The sequence below is a fragment of the Silene latifolia genome, chromosome 9 (assembly GCF_048544455.1).
Source record: "Silene latifolia isolate original U9 population chromosome 9, ASM4854445v1, whole genome shotgun sequence".
Lineage (NCBI taxonomy): Eukaryota > Viridiplantae > Streptophyta > Magnoliopsida > Caryophyllales > Caryophyllaceae > Silene > Silene latifolia.
The window spans coordinates 38,085,992-38,107,174 of NC_133534.1; the positions used below are offsets into that span (position 1 = coordinate 38,085,992).

General features: G+C 33.9%; 1 protein-coding gene and 2 long non-coding RNA genes across 3 annotated transcripts; 1 reads left to right on the forward strand and 2 right to left on the reverse strand.

The window, feature by feature from the left end:
- Window positions 1–1,554: 1,554 nt before the first annotated feature.
- On the reverse strand, window positions 1,555–3,194 carry LOC141602612 (uncharacterized). The gene is made up of 2 exons (XR_012524562.1): window positions 3,110–3,194; window positions 1,555–1,907 (listed from the first exon to the last, which is right to left on the reverse strand). It is a non-coding gene; the product is annotated as an uncharacterized LOC141602612 (long non-coding RNA).
- An 853-nt stretch (window positions 3,195–4,047) lies between these two features.
- Window positions 4,048–5,073, reverse strand: LOC141602613 (uncharacterized). Its single transcript, XR_012524563.1, has 3 exons — window positions 4,923–5,073; window positions 4,450–4,489; window positions 4,048–4,164 (listed from the first exon to the last, which is right to left on the reverse strand). It is a non-coding gene; the product is annotated as an uncharacterized LOC141602613 (long non-coding RNA).
- Window positions 5,074–17,418: 12,345 nt separating this feature from the next.
- LOC141600885 (uncharacterized) lies at window positions 17,419–19,551 on the forward strand. Its single transcript, XM_074421143.1, has 3 exons — window positions 17,419–18,095; window positions 18,549–18,864; window positions 19,156–19,551. The coding sequence occupies exons 1-3, from the start codon at window positions 17,419–17,421 to the stop codon at window positions 19,549–19,551; spliced, it is 1,389 nt and encodes a 462-aa protein (XP_074277244.1).
- Window positions 19,552–21,183: the final 1,632 nt, after the last annotated feature.

The window sequence follows — 21,183 nt, forward strand, 5'->3', positions numbered from 1 at the left end:
ATTGGGTTTTTCTCATTTGTACCCTCGTGTTTTTACGTTTTCTCACTTGTACCCTCACCTATTTTTAATCCCCACATATACCCCTGTATTTTCTCACTTATTCTCAATTGTAACCTTACAAGAAATTTCCGCCAATTGAACCGTTAGTTTTAACGGTTGTGTAAATTTGGATATCAAACTCATATACAGAAATCAGATTAGTTCCATTTCCAATATCACAACTAGCAACTGGAAACACAATAGGATGGCATAGACCACTCTTGATTCAAACATCAACTTTATAATTAGGATGAATCTCAACTTTCCCAATTCAATACCACTCCAAATTTTAGCAGAGAAAAACATCCAATTTCACGCTATGATTGAGCTAAATAAGCCGTTAAGTTGGCTCGGCATTTTCAAAAAGACTCGAAATAGCAAAATTCAAGTTATAACAACCCAGAAGCCGACATCAAATTCAACATAGGACGGCCTTATCCGACGATTAATTCAAATAGATAAGTAGTAGCAGGACCTTGAATTTGATTAGAAATTTGAATGCAATTTAAACCTTAGCTACCAGAAAATTGCCCCGAATTTGTAATATAGTGGAACATAATGAACCCAGAAATTCGTCCAATTTAAACTTAAAAACCTTCGGATATTTCATTGAAAATGGTCTCTCATCACTCAAACATGGTGTGGTGTAAAGATTGGAGAAGTTGGTACATTAGTTATGGTGGATATAGAGGTTGAAGGAAGGAGATGAAGTGGTGTCATGGTAGAGACTAGAGAATGAAGATAACTGATAGAAGAACTGACAGACAAAATGACGGAAAAACATTGTAAGGTTATGTTTGAGAATAATTGAGAAGTAGAGGGGTATAGATGGGGATTACAAAAATGAAGGGGTATAACTAAGAAAACGCAAAAACACAAGGGTACAAATGAGAAAAACCCTATATTTAATTATTTAGGACCCAAAAAACTAGTCCATCTATGAAAGATGGCTAAGGATTACTAGCGTTTATCGAAGAGGATCCTCGTCGCGATCCCATATCCTTGGATCATAACAGATAAGTTTATATGGCTAATCAACTATAGTAGTTGATCAATCAAAACAGTAGTATTGTTTCTTAAAAATCGGTTTAATAGTTTATAATTATTTGATATGGGAGTTTGGTGTCAAAAGACATTATATACATTTTTCATTAGACACTAAATTGGAAATCGTTTTGGTAAACGCATATGTACGCATCGCAATTGAAATGGATAGTCTAGCCTATGGATGTTCATAGTAACCACACTTGTTACGATGTTTATGATGCGTTTTCCGCTTGCTTACTTTTGGCGCGCAGTTTGTGTTAATGAACTTTTTAGGGGGGTGGTTATGAGGTGGTTACTAATAGGATTCTAGCCGCCACAACCTGGCCGATTTCTAAACCCGAATTCTAGTGTGTGGCATAACCGTCAGAAGGTAGTCTAAATCCTTGGTAATAACTACGACAACATTACAATACGATCCATTTTCTGAGCCCATCATTAACCTGAAATTATGTATGGAACTTAGCAATGTTGTTGCAAATGTCGTAAACGGATATAGCGTAAATCTGCATTAGCAAAATTCTAAGTGTCGGAAAGATATACAATCTGACTAAAAACAAGATCGTTAAAATGCAACATCTTCATGTTCTCTAAAACAATTTGACAAAGCAATGTCAAACATTGGAACAAGTTACGCATTTGACCATTTTGAAATACGAGCTCACTTGACAAATAAAACATTATACAACAGAACACTAATTTAATTGTTAATCGCATTATTTGATAGCTCTTTCCATCACGTCACCATGGAGCCTCCTGTTATATTTCCATCATTAGCTCTCAGTTAATCTACTAATTAGCAGCATGACTTTTGCCAAACGATTCTATTCAAAGAAAGATTGATTTTATTAGCAAAGTTCTTCAGTAGGGGTTCCCGCAAATAATCAAATCAAGCAATACTAACCAAAACAAACAATCAAAAAGATAAAAAGTGCATGTGTACAACTACCTATCCACATAATTGTAGTTTATATTTATCAACACTTCCATTTGCATAAAACTAATGATTAATATTGGCAGTAAAGTATTGCTTATTCATTCCACCATCACCCCTGTTTAAGGCCTTACTTACCGCACCTCTCATAAATTTTCCTACTCACAAACTGACAAAACCCCATAAGCTGCCTGAAACAATGTTCAGTCAAATTCAAACACAAATATAGCTATTACATATTTTTGGGACGTATGGAAAGCCATATAAGGTCATCTTTTTGAAACAATAATGTCTTACTACTGGTCTCGAGTTCAATTTTTTTTTGGAGTATAACAATAGTATTAAGACTCGGGTGTAAAAGTTTTGCGACCGTAACGGGTTATACACTTATACCGTGAAAAAAAAGAAGATAAAACGATAACAAATACAATACTCTATTGCCTCAAAATCCACCAATTGCAAGAAAACGTGGGGAAAGAATACGTTGTACCATTCTCAACAAGAAGCAGCAAAATAACCTCATAAAGTTACAAACTCAGGTTATTAAACAACAAATAATATACTTGCTCCGTGTATTGGTCATTTGTTTACCTATTCCATTTTGGGGTGTCTTATTCATTTGTTTACCTTTTTATATTAGGTAGGTCGTCTATGGATAATTTGATCATATACATCCATTAGTCCATTTGTCATACACTAACCACCACATGGTCCCATCCTCTTTCCGTGATCTTTTTACCAAAATTAAAGGTAAACAAATGTCCAGGACGAAGGGAGTAACAAAATTTAAAATTAAGTGACTTCATTCTTCTTTACTGTAGCTAAACTGCATGAAGTCACACAAATATAAAACGAATAAATAAATAAAGTAATATCCGGGAAAAGCAAACTAAGATCATGGAAAAAATGAGAAAGTTAAAAAAAAAATGAAACTGTAAGCCGAGACTGAAAGGACGAATGATCAGGAGAAATTAAAATGGGAATTTTGGGGGCAAGAAATGACGACACGTCTCAGTAAAATGAAAAGCAGACAAATGAGAAAGTTATAAAACACATGTAATGGTATACATATAAGAATAGGCGAGCACGTACATGATACTGAATTGTCCGAAGCAAAGTGCCCTAAGGCTAATTGTAAACAACCAGTCCATGAACACCAAGCTCCAGCAACAGCAAAACACCATGCACCACAATACCCTACAATCAGAAATGAACAATTGAGTGATAAATGTAGTAAATTGCTTTTGTAGCCACTCTCACCATTGATCTTGCTTTCCTAGTAAGATAAGAAAAATTTGTTCATCTAAATTAAAACAAAATACCTGAAAACCATCGGCTCTGGCTCACCCGTGTCTCCACATTCGCCGCCAAACTCATCTGCCGCCTAGAATGTTATCCTCATGGACAAAATACAGGGTCAAGTGAATACAAATCTACATGGTAATGATGAGTAAAAATAAGAATTGATAGTGTAAAATTACAACTTGAATTATAAGAATAAACCGGATAAAGTCTTCATCAACAGAAATGGAATTGTTAGTGTAAAATAGAGGTAGGAAATGGGGAATTGATAAAGGGCAAATGGGTGTTGGAGAGGGAAAGAAGGGGATTGAGTGGACGGAGGACAAAGTAGCGTAAAGTAAAGGATGAAATGCGGGATAAACGGAGTCAGTACTATAGATCACATGACAAGCACAGATACCACATGACCATTGGAGGCTAACTGGTACGAATTTCTGGAGAAAACCAAGATGAAATCGTAGTCTTCCAAGGGGGAAAAGGGTGATGAAATGAATAGACAAAAATCGAATGTAAACTAATACTAATCAGATGAGTACTTGCCTATGTGTCTCTCCTTCAATCTTCTACGCAACATCGTAACCACCTAAACAATAACAATTGAACAAAACCCACTCAAATAAACACAATCAAAGAAAAAAAGCAATGAAATCCTAACCTTTTTCGTCGTCATACTCATCGTCACATCACTGGTACAAACAACATTGCCTTTTTCTAGATATTAATGTTACCTTTATAACAGTTTGATCATACAATAGAGGCAGCAATTCCAGAAGCAAGCCCTTGATGAGATTAGGTTTATTATGGGATGCCGTGCTCAGTGCCAAAACAGCTGCACGTCTCACAAGCTCCAACCATAAGCAAATATTAACTGGTGACTGAAAAGGAATTTGTTGATGAAGAGCAACTTCTAAAGACCAAAAGATGATACTCCCTCAACCAAATAAACCACAATACCCTATCACAATCTAAGGTACAATTTCACAACACTATGCAAAAAAAAAAAAAATCACACCGACGACATTCAGAAACCAATTTACATTCCCATATCCTTACTTAAACCAGCACATTTAAAATCCAATAACCCTATAAACTGCTAAAATCAGCTCATCATTGCATGCCTAGAAAATTACCTGAGCAAAACCAAGCCAGAGTGAAACGCAAAATCCCAATCTGCGAAGGCAGTGTCGAAGTTAGATCAATCAAGTGTCAAGTAACACCACATAATAACACCCCTAAAACCAAATAAAACACAATACTGCACACAATCCAAGGTACAATTCCGTAACATCATTCTAAAAAAAAAAAATCCGGACGACATTCAAGACACCAATTTACATTCCCCCATGAAATCAAACCCAAATAGACACATTCCCAAACCCCATAACCCTATCAATTGCGTAAATAAGCTCAACATTGTATGCCTAGAAAACTACCCGAGCAAAACCTAGCCATTTCGAAAAACTAAATCCTGATCCGCGAACGTCATTGTCGAAGTTAGATCTATCGGCGTATTAAAATATTGTTAAGTTTTTAGAGCATAACGTAACAATAATAATAACAATGAACACAAAGATCAGATCGAAATAATAAAAAAATTAAATACCTTTGGGAGGATGTGAGGCGCCGAGTTTTCTTGAGATATCTGTAAAGAGTAAAAATCGAGAGGTGGATAAGAATGAGTAACAATAATAATAACAATAACAATGAAATCAGAGATAAGTTTGAAATAATAAACAGCAAAATTAAATATCTTTGGGAGGATGTGAGACTGAGCTTGGTTGAGCGATTTGTGAAGAGTGAAGATAAGAGAGACGGATGAGAATGAATGGAGTGGAATGACTGAAAAAAAAGCTTACAGTGTGGCTGTGAGTAAAGGAGAGATGGAGGAACGAGATTTTTAGGAGGAATCCAACGGTGTAGGAGGGTATTGCCTTGCAACTATTCATTGCTACAGTTCATGAAGTTTGCTCTTTTTAAGAAGTAAGGATTAAAGTTCATCCTTCACCTTTCTCTTTTCATTCAAGATTTTCATTAGAGACATTAAAATCTTGGTTAACTTTTCAATTTTTAAATTTTATTACTACTTAGCTAGTCAAGTGTTAAATTTTTCGTCTCCCACTAAATCGTAGATTCTTGACGCCTTGAAGGATCGCATTTCACTATTTGAGTTTATGTGATTGTAACTTTTGTCAGAGTTGATTATTCGGTAAACTCTATTATTAATCGGTCTATGAGATTGCGTGATGGGGAATAATTGGCAAATGTGGGTTGTTGTGTTAAGAAATTAAAAGAAGCGGAGTAGTGTAGGGTCGACCTAATTATGAAAGTAGCGGAGCTTGACGAAGAACAATCAAAAGGCTATGGCGCTAAGCGAAGACGGAAAGTATGTTATAATAGCAACTATAAAATGTTCGGAGAGTCTAATATCTGGTGAATTTTCTTAATGATGTATCAAGAATAAGTTTATATGACTAACCAACCATCCATATAAACATGTAGGATTCATTATTATAAACGTGTTTATTATTTTATAATTATCCGATATGGGAGTATGGTGTCATCAAAAGATTAAGATATTATTTTGATGGTACTTGAGTTGTTAATTACTCCGTAGTACATTTAGTAGGGCTTACAGTATAGATAGAAATAGACTTTGAACACACAATTATTAACTATACACACTAAGTTTCTACCACTCAGCTCGCACATTAATCGATAAAAAAAGAGACCTACAGTATGTGGGATTCTTGTATCATTAAGGACTCGTTCATAACGTTGACGACCTAACCCTCGTTCATGAGGAGTTTCATATGTTGTAATAGCGACTATAAAATATACGGAAAATTCACGTAGCATACTAGCATCCCTCTAATTTGTTACCTTCTTTTCCAAAAATAAATACTTTGAATGACCATAATTTGTGTTAAAAAATGACGATTCTTTTTTCCAAATCGATTGTCTTTTCATTTTTGCAAATCGATTGTCTTTACGAGAACTACAACTTGAAGATAAAAAATTGTTGAGTTTGGAACTAGTGGTCAAAAGATATGGTTAATCGAAGTTCGTTCGGTCAAAAAAGCTATGACACCAAAAAACCTTGTAGACACGAAGTGTGATCACTCAATGTTTTCCGGAATAAAAAGAGGGGAATTACATGTAAAGTGGCAAAACTCAAAGAGACGACGTGAAATTTCCGTAAATCGTGTGAATAGCAGTGACAAAACTATAAACATTTTTCATTAGAGACGTTAAAGTTCCCAATCATTTATGTAATATACAGTATTTCCTTTTCCAAATTTAATTGCTGGTCCATCTGTGAAAGATGGCTAAGGGTTGGCTGGCGCCTGACGGACAGGATCTTTTCTCCCACGTTAAATCAGCCATCTACAATCTTCGATTCCGTAAGCAAATTCGATTAACAAAGTTTACATGGCTAACCAACTATAGTAGTTGGTCAATTAAAAGTGTACGATTCCTTATTAAAACGCGTTTAGTATATTATAATTATCCGATATGGGAGTACCAGACTTCTTTTTTTTTTTTTTTTTTTTTTTTGTGTGGCAAAAGTGGGTGGTTAAATTAAATTAAAGTAACAAAGTTACAAGAGTACATTACGGGAAGGGTTTGGGGACAAAGCTACAATAGTAGAGTTAATTTTACAAATAGAATCAACAAAGCTTGGTGCACTATTCCAAAGGAAATTTCCAGTGCTTGGTGACCGGTCATGAAGGGCGAATCGGGCAAGAGAATCAACAATCAAGTTGGTTAATCTTCCTTCGAATATGATCTTCAAGTGAGGAGAGGCTCTTAATTGTTCCCTACACTCCATGATAATATTAGGCAGAGGACACAAAGGGTGTAATAGTAGAGCAAATAAGATTAACGACAACTTGACAATCTGAGCTAATGATAAAGGTACCCTTGGCCTTTACCGCGTACTCAATTCCATCTCTAATAGCATAAACCTCGCTAGCCAAAGGGTTTAAAGCATGATATCGACGCGTCCACCCAAAGGAGTACCGGACTTCGAACACCACAATTAGTAACTATACACCCTAAGTTCAATGAGTCTCCTTATGATTAATATATCCGTCATAAACTTGTAATGAGACAAATATTTACCCATTTGGTTAGATAAGACAAAAATAAGACATGTCACAACGACTTATCTTTATCTATCCATATGGGTGATATTTAACTCGTTACAAGATGTAACGGATATGACATGTCACGAACATGTAAATTTCTACCCCTCGCATAGAAAAGAGACGTACAGGATGAGAGATTACTATATAATAAAGGACTCGCATTTTGTAGTGTTTTTAAAATGTACGGAAATTTTACGTAGTACCCTGATATTTGTTACCTTGCACGTAATACTTTCTTTTTCAAAAACAAAAATTTTGAATGATCATAACTCATGTTCAGGAAATGGAGGTTTTTTTTTCCGAAACAATAATAGTTACGAGAACTGTGATTTAAAGAAAAAATTGTGGATTTTGAAACTCACGACCATGATATATGATCATTCAAAGTTTTTTTTGTCTAAAAAGACTTTGACACACAATGAAGGAATTAATAATCTCAAAGCCAAACACAAACCTAAAAATGTCAGATTAATTTTTAAATAAGCCGTTTTTCAAAGTAACTTTTATAAAACCCTTTAATGTTTGATGACCTACATGAATCTCAAATTTTCGATCCTAAATCGTCTCATTTGTTTACCATTTTCATTTTAGGGTATCTCATTTATTTATTTATTTATCTTTTTTTTATATTGGGGGTGTTTTAATGAGTGGTCTCCTCCCATTTCCTTAATAATTATGTCAAAATCTACTGTAAAAAAAATGACCGAGAATGAGAGAGTATATCGTTTATTCCCAACCTCAATAGTTGCAGAGCGATAACTTTTCTAGTTATCTAAAAGACTTTAAACAATACAAAATCCATCAGCTATATATACATGCTACGGAGTATTTTATTTTGGTAATAATGACATTTACGTGTTGATCACAATGGCGAAACGAGGTCCCTAATAGGGATTGTCGCACCTAAACAGCAAAAACAATGAAAATCTGGGTTAAAATCTTCGAAACTTTTTAATTCTATCACTACCTCGTCTAGTATGAAATTTTCCGTCTCCCTAAATTAAATCCTAGCTTCTTGACGCCTTGAGGGGTCGTATTTGAGTAATATGGTTGGAGCCTTAGCTTCGAGTATGACGTAGAAATGCCCTTGTCATTACAAACTAAGATGCATAAAAGAAAAATCGTCTGATTGTGTGAATCATCACACATAGCATTCTATTCTATTTTGGTAGCAATGACGTTTACCTGACGGGTCGCAACACGGAACGAAGATGTTAACATGATTTTTCGAGCTAAAAACACCGAAAACACTTAAGAGTACCTTTTTAGCTAGACTTATCGATTTTTTTCTAATTTTTTCCAACTGTTTTATGTGATCTCGATTTTTTCGTATGTATGTAGATATTAATCAATATATCACGTGGATCATATTTTTAGGACCCAAAAAACTAGTCCATCTATGGAAGATGGCTAAGGGCTGCTGACTTGCTGCTGCGTTTGTCGGAAGGAGCTCCTCGTTGAATCGACCGTGCCGTATCATCAGATATTAACAATTGAGTTTATATGGCTAACCAACTATAGTAGTTGGTCAATTAAAATTGTAGTATTATTTCTTAAAACCTTGTTTAATAGTTCGTAATTATTCAATATGGGAGTTTGGTGTCAAAAGACATTATATACATTCTTCATTAGAGACATTAAAGTTTTTCTTCTACTTACGTCTCAATCATTTGTGTAATCTTTATATTTTTTACTATAGATATTTTAATCAAATTAAACATTAAAGAACGATAACTTTTCTTAGACTTGAAAACTTCACAAAATCCGGTGTCACGTTGAAGTTTGCTGCCCTTCAACTATCACATGCTCTATTTTATTTTGGTAATAATGACATTTATGTGTCGTTGATCAAAATTAAATGGCGAAATGAGGGCCTTACTAAGGATTGTCGAACCTAAACGATAAAACAATGAAATCTTGGTTAAACTTTTCGATTTTTAAATTTTATTATTACTTAGTCTAGTGTGAAATTTTTCGTATTCCTAAATTAAATCCTAGATTCTTAACGCCTTGATGGGTTGCATTTCACTATTTGAGTTATGTGGTTGGAACTTTTGCCAGAGTTGATTATTCAGTAAACCCTATTATTAATCGGTCTATGAGATTGTGTGATAGGGAATGAGGATGTTAACACGATTTTTTGAGCTAAAAACAACGAAAACACTTGGCTTTTTAGCTTAACTTTTCAATTGTTTCATATATTTTTTATCCAACTGTTTTATGTGAAGATACATAAATTTATTTGTAAGTTATTTTCATTCTCTATGTTTTCCAACTGTTTTAAGTAGGCCCTGTTCTTTTGGACTTAATTTTGATTCTAATCGATTCGATTCGATTGATTCGACTCCATTCGATTCGATTGATTGATTCAACTCAATTTAGATTTAGTTTAGTTCGATTCGATTGAGATCGATTGATTCGATTCGATTCGATTCAACATTACTATTATTATTCTTATTGATATTCTTATTATTATTTTTATATTAATGTATTTACTATTGTTATTATTATTATTATATTATTTTTATATTTATTATATTACTATTATATTTATTAATAATTAATTTGTATTGTTTATATTATTATATTTATATTTAATACATTTATTATTATTATATTATATTTATTATTTTGTTAATATATTTATTATTATTAATATTATTCATAACATATTTATTATTATTATATTTAATATTATTATATTAATAAGTTATTATTTAATATTTATTATTTTATTAATATACTCATTATTAATATTATTAACCACATATTTATTATTATTATTATATTTAATATTATTATGTTAATAAGTTATTATATTAGACCTATTATTATTATTATTATTATTATTATTATATTATTTATTTATTAGTTATTATTATTAATATATTATATTATTATTAATAATGTTATCATTTATATTACTAATATATTATTATTATTATTACTTTATTTTTTATTATATTAATATTTTATTTTTTATATATCTTATTAGATTATTATTATTAGATTATATTAATATATTATTATTATTATTAATGAATAATATTATAATAATATTTATTATTATTATTATTGGTATTATTTTTATTATAATATTTATTATTATTATTATTATTATTATTATTATTATTAATATAATTTTTTTATTATTATTTGATTCGATTCGATTGATTTAGATCGATTCGATTCGATTGATTGATTCGATTCGATTGATTCAGCTCCATTAAGTTGATTCGATTCGATTCAGCTCCATTAAGTTGATTCGATTCGATTCGGACAATTTAAGTCCAAAAAAACAGAGCCGTAATCTATGAAAGATGGCTATGGAGATTTTTGCGTTTGTTGAACGTGCTATGGAGATTTTTTTTTTTTTTGTAAGGTAAGAAAACTAGATTGATCATCTGGGATAGGACCAGGGGCGGACCCAGGGGCCCGGGGGGACAGGTGCACCCCATGAAATTTCAGAAATAAATATTTTTAAGTATCTAAACAAGACAGAAAGTTGTCATGACATAGTTGGTAGTACTGTGGACTATTATCTAGGGGATATGCGGTTCGATTCCTGCTATCAACACACAAGTTTGGATTTAGGATTCGAACCACGGACCTTTAGATGACTTACCAAATCTTAAACCACTGAACCAGTTACATTTGTATTTAAATTTAGTATTAAAGTCTATTATATTCTATAAAAAAGAGATTATTTTTACATATATTTAGAATTTAACGTATTTTAGAGAAAACATTATTTTTTGAAAAAACATATCTATAGGACAAATTATTTTTTTTCATTCTTTTACTTATATAATACTTCATCCGTCGTCTCGGTCAATTGATATCCTTTAATTTTCCCACAAAGATCAAGGAAAGAGAAAGGGGCTAATTATAAGATAACAAGTTGACCAAATTGAGGATGAAATATCAAATTACTCATTAAGTTCATTCTTAAAATAAAAAGGACAACCATTAACTGAGAACCCAAAATGGAATAGGACAACAAATGACCGGGATGGAGGGAGTAGCTAATTTAGGAAAAAAAACTCAAAATATAAAAAATTTGTCTTAAACATGCGTAAATAACGCGTCAAAAAAATTTTAGTGCCCCCCGACACTAAATTCCTAGGTCCGCCACTGGATAGGACCAATTTATGTTATCCTTTCGAATGAGAGAGGTAAGTTGAAACCACCGGCTTTCAAACCACTTCGAAAGAGTTGGACATGAATGTCCAATATAGGCCATGAAGTCAGCAACCTTGTTATTAAGCATGAAATGATAATGGAGATTGCATGAACACTAAGAACTGTTCGAATACCTCGCGTCATGTCAAGACACAAAGTAGTGACATGAACACTAAGAACTCGTTACCCTTAGCATTCTATGTCTAGAATGACTCTCGTGGATGCCAATGAACACGGATGTTCACAGAGATCTGGAGTAAGGGGTGAGAGTACGTATTAGGAAGTCCTTTTACTGAACACCTAATCCCGCCCGCCTCGATAGCAACCTCTACTAATGATTAGGGAAATCGTTCGTATTTGATATGATGTCGATTATATGCATGCAATGCAACATCCACAGATTAATCCTAGCATGTGAATTAAACTATGTCGGTGAGCAAATAATTTAGCAACCATTAATGTCGAGTTGAGAGTTAGAATTGATTACATGTGAAAAACAAATAAATACATCATCCATGATAAATACAATAAATAAATAGCGATAATTAAAATTAAATGAATTACAATGATTTAATTGATTTAGTCAAAAATATACTTAAGACGGACGATTTAAGGAAAATAAAGGAATATAAATAAGGTTGGAAAATATGGACAGATTAGGAGTGAAATTACGGCCAATAGTCAATTAATTAGGTAATTAAAGGATTAAGTCAAAGCAAGAACGGAAATTCAGAGACAGAATTTATCCCGGAACAGGCGCAGCATTGCTGCGTCCCTTGGAAGAGGTGCAGATATCACTGCGTTTGTTCCTGAGGTAAGTTCTGGCTGTGAAGTCAGAACTGCGAGCAGTTAGCATTCGTTGATGTGTTTAATGATTGATTATCGATATTTGACTCGAGTGAAAGTGATTTAGCATATTAATTGCATATGAAGTCGTCATAAAAGCGATAAACACGAATTAAAACGGGTCAAAACGGGTTAAAAGCGAATTAAAACGAGCTAAAACTAATTAGGTTTATATACGAAGACGGAAACGATTTTGAAAGGATGTAATAAACTGGAAAAAGCGATGAAAATATGTACAAAGGACGAATTCCAGAAGCTTGGTATGAACAAATCGACTTTCTAAAATCCGAGTTTGATTTAATGACGAAAACCCGCAAATATTGATTATAAGGGATTTAAGTCGTGATAAAACGTGACAATTAAAAAGAATGTACTAAAATTTATTTATATATGAAGAAAAGAGAGAAAACAAGAAAGTAAAACAAAAGGAACGAAACAACAGAAAAACCGAGGAAGAAGAAGAAGAGCAGAAACAGCGGCAGCCCCTGGAAGAGGCACAACAGATGCTGCGACTCTTCGAAGAAGCGCAGCTGTTGCTGCGTTTCTTCTCGACGTCTGGTTACTGCTAATCCGTAGAAACGGTTTGATAAAAGGGTTTTAGAAGTCGATTTTAAACTAACTTTTGACGTAAATCTTACAATAATTAGTGCAAAAATAAAATACAATAAAAAGATGGGATTTACACCCTCAGACTTACATGTTTGACGAAACGAGATTAACTAAGTTAACGTTTAGTGATTGCTCGACTCGAATGTATGTAGAAAGTGCCGTCGTTAGAGGATTTAGATTAAATTGATTGATGTGTGGTGGTCAAATTGGTCGGTCATGCAACGTGACTGGAACTCAGAATGATCTGAGCTTACGTGGTCGATTGATCAAGTACGTAGGCGTCAAAAGCTTAGAGCACGGTCTTAGAATGCAAAGGGAGAAGAGAAGGGCGGACACTCGCGTGAAAAATATGTGGAATGAAGGTCTCTATTTATACTAAAAAAATGTGAAGAGTTATGGAATGACTCAAACTTTGGAAAGAAATCACGGAAAAATTTGAAAACAGGCAGAAACGAGCTGGGGAAGAGGCGCAGCATCTGCTGCGTCATTTCCTCAGAGGTTTCCTCATGCGGAAGAAAGAATTCCGCGTTTCTTTTAGGGAATTGCGGTGGATATCTACTTCCTTATTTCGTAAAATAAGATTTATGGGATATATTTTACCAAAAGATATAAAATTAATTTATGGAATAAATATCCGGAATATTCTACGACATTCCGACTCAGCATTTTAAACGATTTCTTAGAAAATGAAGCGGTTTTTGACCCGGACTCCAAATGAACTCTAATTACTATCAAAACGACCGTATCGGTGCGTAGATGACGACCAAGGGGTAGACACAAGTATTTGAGTTATTACTTGATGATAAACTTATGGACTATCATAAATCGTTCCGCGTACCAAACATGCGGCCCAATCATCACTGGGTAGTTGGCGGAAGGTGTAGAAATGAGGTATCTACATATTATTATGATTATAATTATTATTATTATTATTATTATTATTATTATTATTATTATTATTAAAATCAATAATATTCATATTAATATATTTACTACTATTACTAATAATAATATTATTAATATGAATATGAATACTAAAATTAATTAATAATAATATTATTAATAGCATTTTTAATGTTAATTTTAATATTACTATTATTAATATCTAATTATTTTTTCATATACGAACTTTTCTCTTTTACATATACGTTTTCATAAACGTTCTATTTTGTACCCTTTTCACCCAAAACTGAGTGAAATGAACTTTTAAATCAATATTTTTCCTAAAACTTAATCTAATTTGTCAAATGACTTAAATTTTAAAAGATGGATTTTAATTTACCAATTAATAAATTATTTTACTTGTTTATAAATTATTAATATTATTTGTTGAGGTTTAGATAATTAATCACTCAAATTTTATTTGTTTGTTAAAGATGAAATTACGGTCTATTGATTTTTATTTATTTAATGAATTAAATTAGGATTGTTGGTGGTTTCCTGTGGCTACCTAATCACTCAAATTAGGATGATATATGGCTAGACTTTGAACAACAATCTAGCAAATCGGTGCTCCATTATTTCACCTAATTAGCATTGATGGTGAATAGTGATTCGTGATGGCTACCGAGTTAATCACTCAAATTAGTATAATAATTACTAGTATTAATAATATTATTAGTAATCTTCTTCTTCTTCTTCTTCTTCTTCTTCTTCTTATAACAATAACAATAACAATAACAATAATAACAATAATAATAATAATAATAATAATAATAATAATAACAATTAAAATAATAATTGTTATTATTATTATTATTATTATTATTATTATTATTGGTGGAACGGTATTGGGGAAAACCACATCCCTTGTTGAAATTGACACTTTGGTTGGAAAATTCTGGAACCATGTCACTATGCCTCGGGTTCTTTATTTTGCGAAATGCTGGTATTACTTTAGGTTTTTATGTGAGGAGGATATGAATAAGATTAAAAATGATTCGTGGAATCTTAATGGAGTTCCCTTGATTTTCAAGGAATGGAGCCCCATGATTGTCGAAGAACTAACTCATGTTTCATTTGTTCCAATCTTGGTTCTATTTCCTAACCTAGATCCGTGTTTCTGGTTATCTGCGGGTTTGAGTAAGGTTCCTAGTTCTGTAGGCACCCCCACTTTGTGCCGATGAGGTGACTACTGAGAAGAGTAAGCTTGCTTTTGCTAGGGTCTTGATTGATGTAGACATATCCAAGGAGCTTCCTAATCCTGCAAAAAGTTGTGTATGAATGGATACCTTACTTCTGTACTCATTGTAAGAAAATAGGCCATAATGGGTCAAAAGGATTCAATCCAGACCTTTGACGGCGGTGGCGAAGTTTGATCGAGGTAGACAGAAATCCTCGCGAACCTGGCATTTTTATTCTTCATCCCATTGCTATCGAATTTTATGAAACCACCAAGTTTATCTCCAATTGCGCGGAGGACATCTGTACGATGGTACTCAATCAGCAACACCGGGAGGACAATCCAAGTTGGAACAGCGAGATGGTTGCGAGAGAGGAGCGAAAATTCGGAACCCAGTCTTGGACATGGAGGTAGTGACCATGGACGAACCAAGGTCCATTCATTTTTATGAAGTTTAAAACATAAAGTTTCTCTAATTTGCAAGAGTAAAACCCTTTACCCAAACCAATTAAATCTATTTTCCCGTCGATTTTCCACAAGATCCGAAGAGTGTTTGCGAGATGCCCGGATTCAATGGACTTGCCCATAACTTTGATGATGAGGGAGTTTCTCCAAGGCGATTGAATTGAGTTGAGCAGATCAGCTGGTAGTTGAATTGAAATCGAATCGCAATCGGATTTTCCCGGTGGGTTACAAGGAGGGGTAACGGGGTTCTGATGATTAATTGGGCGGAAGATGGAGGAGGTTAAGGCGGATTTGTAGGTAGAGGGAAGGAGTTTATTTGCTGGGATGACGACGCCGGTGATGGGGACAATTGTGGTGGAGCGGGAGATTGGTGTGGGAGAGAGTAACCGATTAGAAGGCGAAGGGCCATTGTGCAGAATCCCATAGACGATCGGTGCAGAGGTAGGTGAACAAGGAGGGATCGGAGGTTTGCATGTGTGTTAGGCGGTGGTCCGTGACAGGATGGTGGCGGCTGGTTATGTTGGGGGTCACTCATTTTTTTTTTTTTTTTTATTGTGTCTCTCTCATTTTTTGGCAAGTGCTAGTTAATGGTATGTAATTGTTTATAATGTGTAAATATTACCAGCCATTCCGTATAGCATATATATAAATGACATATATACAAATTAAATTAGGTGGCTTGCTCTTATACTCCCTCCCATCCAAAGTAAAGATAACACTTGCTTTTTGGCACTATTTATGATCGTAGGAAATCTTTGATATTATTCTTAATCTATAAGACAAAATATAGTCATGTGAGATCTTATTTGATTTATCGTCGTGAACGTTATAAGGATATCAAATTTTTATAACTTTTAATAATGTGTAACTAATGATATTCACGTTTTAAATCGTGTCTCGAAAAGTGTGATAAAGCAACTGTTATCTTTGGTTGAATTGGATGGGAGGGAGTATTATATTAATTAGGTAGATAACATGCATTTAGAACAACTGTTTGATGAAACAACCTAACTAACATTTCAGGGGTAATCATTCTTTTTTGTTTTCATTTTCGAGATAATAATGTCTGAATCGCACCCCCGTGCAATTTGCACGGGTTTAAAACTAGTTCACTATATATTGTTAACTAGCTATATCAAAAATTTGTACATACAACTAGAGGTGGCCATCAGCATGGGTTGACCCAGCCTGGTCCGCCCCGCCCCGCCCTGTTTGGTCTCTCAGCACACAGCCTGGCCCAGCCCAGCCAGACCCGCCCAACCCGCTCCCCTCCCTGGCCTGGCCCGGGTCACAAAACCCAGACCCGGCCTGCCCTTGACCCGCCTATTTAGTAAATAAAAAAAAAAATAACAAAGGCCCGCCAGCCCAACCCGCCCTCAACCCAACACAGGTCTGGCCCGAGTCTAACATATTCCCGGCCTAGCCCGGCCCGGCCAAGCCCGCCCCTCCCCCGACCTAGCTCAGGTCTAGCCAGATGAGCTCGGCCCACCCTCGGGTTAACCCTGCCCGAAGACGGCTCTACATATAACGAGTTTTTCACAACCCTTTCACTAGTTCCCCCCTAACTTCAGCTCTTTCATGTGATATATGGCGTGATACGTCATGTACGTGAACGTTGCATGTAATTTATAACTGTAGTCATTAAACTCCGTAAGTGTATATATCATGAATTTTAGTAAATAATCAAGAGTGTAACAATCAAATCTAATCCCAAAAACAGTCCAATTATGAATAATATTGACGACACAAATTATAATCCAAAAATAAAGCATAAGGTTGCAACGTTCTTTAATTACACACCGAAACACTGTATCTTCATCTTAACCATCGCTCTCACATTCTTCTGTTTCTTCCAAACCCCATCGCTTTATCGTTTTTCATCCATAGTATCTGATCATAAAACATCTAACAACAACGACATTGAATCAAAGCTACGTATTTCCGTAACATTTCTTCCCTTAAAAGACCTAAGATACACTAAAACAGCCCTCGAAGGTCACACATGGTTCATGAGTTCCATGTATGATACACATGAAGAAGGTGAAGTACAATACCAAAAGTTTCCTTCAAATGCATCAAATGATAGGATTTTATGCATTAAAGGGCATGATAATCATGATGGTGCATGGAATTACTATGCACTTGCATGGCCTAACACATTGCCAAATAATGCAACTCTTTTAAAGGGATTAACTTTTGTGTCTTATAATCATTATAATTATGACAATATATGGCATGGATTGTCAAGTGTATTTCCTTTTGTTGCATGGCACATGAAGAACGAGTGTAAGAAGGCTCCTACTAGATGGGTATTGTATCATCGGGGTGAGCTTAGGACTAAAATGAGCCTTTGGCTAAGTTTGCTCTTGGAGGCCACTTTCGGTATGCCCGTGAAGATTGAAGGGTAAGTTACGTCTTTTTGAGTTTACCTATAGTTGCGAACCGAGATTTACAGTTAAGGGACAACAAATTTTAGAAGTAACTATACATACGATTAGATAAACTAAAAAATAAATAAATCAATTTTTAAATGAATATGGTCCCTAGACCTTATTACGAATTATTCCGCCTGCCTCATTCATTTGTTTAATTATCTTTTAAATTCTTTGTAAATGTTATTTTAATGAAAAGTACACAAATTATTAGCATAGAGTAGTTGACGAATTATTCCAACGGATGAGATTTTTAGTTAAATTTTTCTTTTTTCTTCCGCTCTCTTTAAGTTATAATCCTGCCCCCACCACTGACAAGAGTGTGTATAAAACACTTCTTTTAAAGTACAACTAATTTTGTTGTTTTATACTCCGCATATATACTCTCTCGCATTTTTCAATTTTCTCCTCGTATGTTTAAATAGGTTTGATGGTTTCGAAGAGGATAAACCGGTTTGCTTCGAAGAGGCCGTGGTGATGAGACACAATGAGGGAGGAATGTCAAGGCAAAGAAGAATGGAAACCTATGATTATATAAGGTGTAAGAGTAGGATGTTTTGCAACTTAACTCAAGTACCTACAAAAGTCAACGAAATTGGGTTGACCTTGTTCATGAGAAAAGGTCCTAGATCTTTCAAAAATGATTCAGCTGTTGTTGATATCTTTAAACATGAGTGTCACTTGTTTAAGGGATGTCAATTCATAGTTGCTCTTTCAACAAATCTCTCATTTTGTGATCAGGTTAGTCAGTCCATCTCATCCATTTGTCCCCACTATTTCAAATACATAGTGCTAGAGCGTTTAGGGTAGTATTGAGTTTTGCTATCACCCTGTCACATGTTCTTATTAAAGTCCTTGAATGATGTCAAGTCATGTTATAAGATAGATAATGCTATATAGGTTAATTATATCCTAAAGAAATAACCTAACTTAAAAAATGTTAAAACTCGATATATCAATTGTAAAGATTAGACACGCAGAAAACTTTGGTCTTCATTTTGATCTTGATCTTAGTTACCCGTTAAATAACAGGTTAAACTAATGAGTACAACGGATGTGTTGATTTCTCCACATGGTGCACAATTAACAAACATGTTCCTAATGGAGAGGAATAGTAGCGTAATGGAGTTCTTTCCAAAAGGGTGGCTTAAACTAGCGGGAGTAGGTCAATATGTGTACCATTGGATTGCTAGTTGGTCAGGGATGAAGCACCAAGGTGCGTACCGTGACCCGAATGGTGACTCGTGCCCGTACCCGGAAGATGATCGTCGATGCATGTCAATCTTTAAGAATGGCAAAATTGGACATAATAAAACCTATTTTAAGGAATGGGTTAGAAAGGTGTTGAATGAGATGAAGATGTGGAAGATAGAGCTAGAGAATGGTAACAAATTCAAATATAGGTCAACCCCTTGCAATTGTGTTTAGAGTTTGTGTTTATTAGAGATTCGGAATAATATTAGTTATGTTGACATCTTTTAATTTCTAATTAATTTTAGGAAGTAATTGGCTTTTTTTTTGTTATATTAAGATAAGATTTGTTGTCCGTAAGGAAGAGTCTAATGGTTAAAACTTGGGCGAAATTTCTAAGGGACTCAGGTTAAAGTTTCTACAAGAGCGCAACAATCTTGTCTTGTGTAGTATTTATGGCCTCAGTCTATGTGATGTAGAATTAGGTCGTTTAGAATGACTGAGTTTGAAATTAGTAAACTTGCAGCGGAATTTGTAACGTGTGAATTGTAACAAAGAACAGGATAGATTAGCAAATCTTGTTCTAACCTCGCAAGGTTATAGCTCGATTTGCTATAACTCAGCCTCGCAAGGAAGAGTCCTAATCGTCTAATCTCGCAAGATTGACACAAGTTTTACGAACTGTAAACTTTATTGTATTTCTGAAAATATTCGAAAAATAAGGCCACAATCAGTCCTTATTTATAGTCCTACTCGATGTCTAAAATCTGACTCGAGATCTAATTCCTCAACTTGTCTTCCAAGCTATCTAACTCTTTCCTAAACTAACTAGAAAACTTATTAAATAATTAACTAATAAAAATCAGATTTGTAGAAGCTAAATAAAACTAGGATTAGGAAATACAGAGTTTCCTAAATCGTGTCTCCTTATACGGCTGGAATTCCGTGCTCCTACGCGGCCCCAGCTTCGCCACTTTCATTGCTCTCCCATTTCAACATCGTGACATAATCCAAACCCATTTTAAAACCTTCTGTAATTTGAGTTATATTTCGACTAATGAGCACTTCATTTTCATTATCTTCTAATGCTCCCGCATCACTATGCCTTCTAGGATTCGAGTATGTCACTCTCAAGTAGCTTATATTACTTGGTATACATAGTTTGCAGATTATCACTTATATTGGGAGATTTTACCAGTGCGCAACAAAAGTAGCGGTTGTGGATCCCCATCACCAAAAGAAAAAAAATGTTTTGTTATTAAAAGATTCATCAATACAAAATAACGAAGAATATATCAAATTACCCCCATAAGTTTGATACTATGTGGAATTAAGCCATTTAACGTATAAATATAGTAAATCGGTCCCATAAGTTTCTCTCAATGTTCTATTAATCACATATCTTATTTTTAAGAATTAAATATTTTGGTATTATTGAAAGTCAAAATTATTGATCAAATAATAATCCTTAAAAATCCTAATTATTAGAAAGCGTGTTGAAATAATTTTTTTTTTATTTTTTTTTTTGGTGAATTCATAATATGAGAATTTTTAGTGAAATTACAACGAAAAGTTACATAACCAATTTTTTTTTTATATTAAATTTGATTCACATTTTTCTTTGAATATGTAAATATTGTATTTATTTTTAATCGATATATTTAAAATGGTTTTTTTAATAGAAAATAATATAGTTTTATAGTTAAAAAATGGTAGAAAACTTGATTAGTGCTTAATTGCACATTTTTGGAAGCTTGGAGTATTGATTGCACATGTTATATAAATTTGCTTGACCCTATTTGCTAATAGGGGATTAATTTCTGCAGGATTCGTTGATTACCGAACAGGGTCATAATCTTTCCAATTCTA

Coding starts and splice junctions, on each gene's coding strand:
- LOC141600885 (XM_074421143.1), top strand. CDS start 17,419: ATGAATAATATTGACGACACAAATTATAATCCAAAAATAAAGCATAAG. Junction 18,096..18,548: donor ATGCCCGTGAAGATTGAAGG/GTAAGTTACGTC, acceptor ATGTTTAAATAG/GTTTGATGGTTTCGAAGAGG. Junction 18,865..19,155: donor ATCTCTCATTTTGTGATCAG/GTTAGTCAGTCC, acceptor GTTAAATAACAG/GTTAAACTAATGAGTACAAC.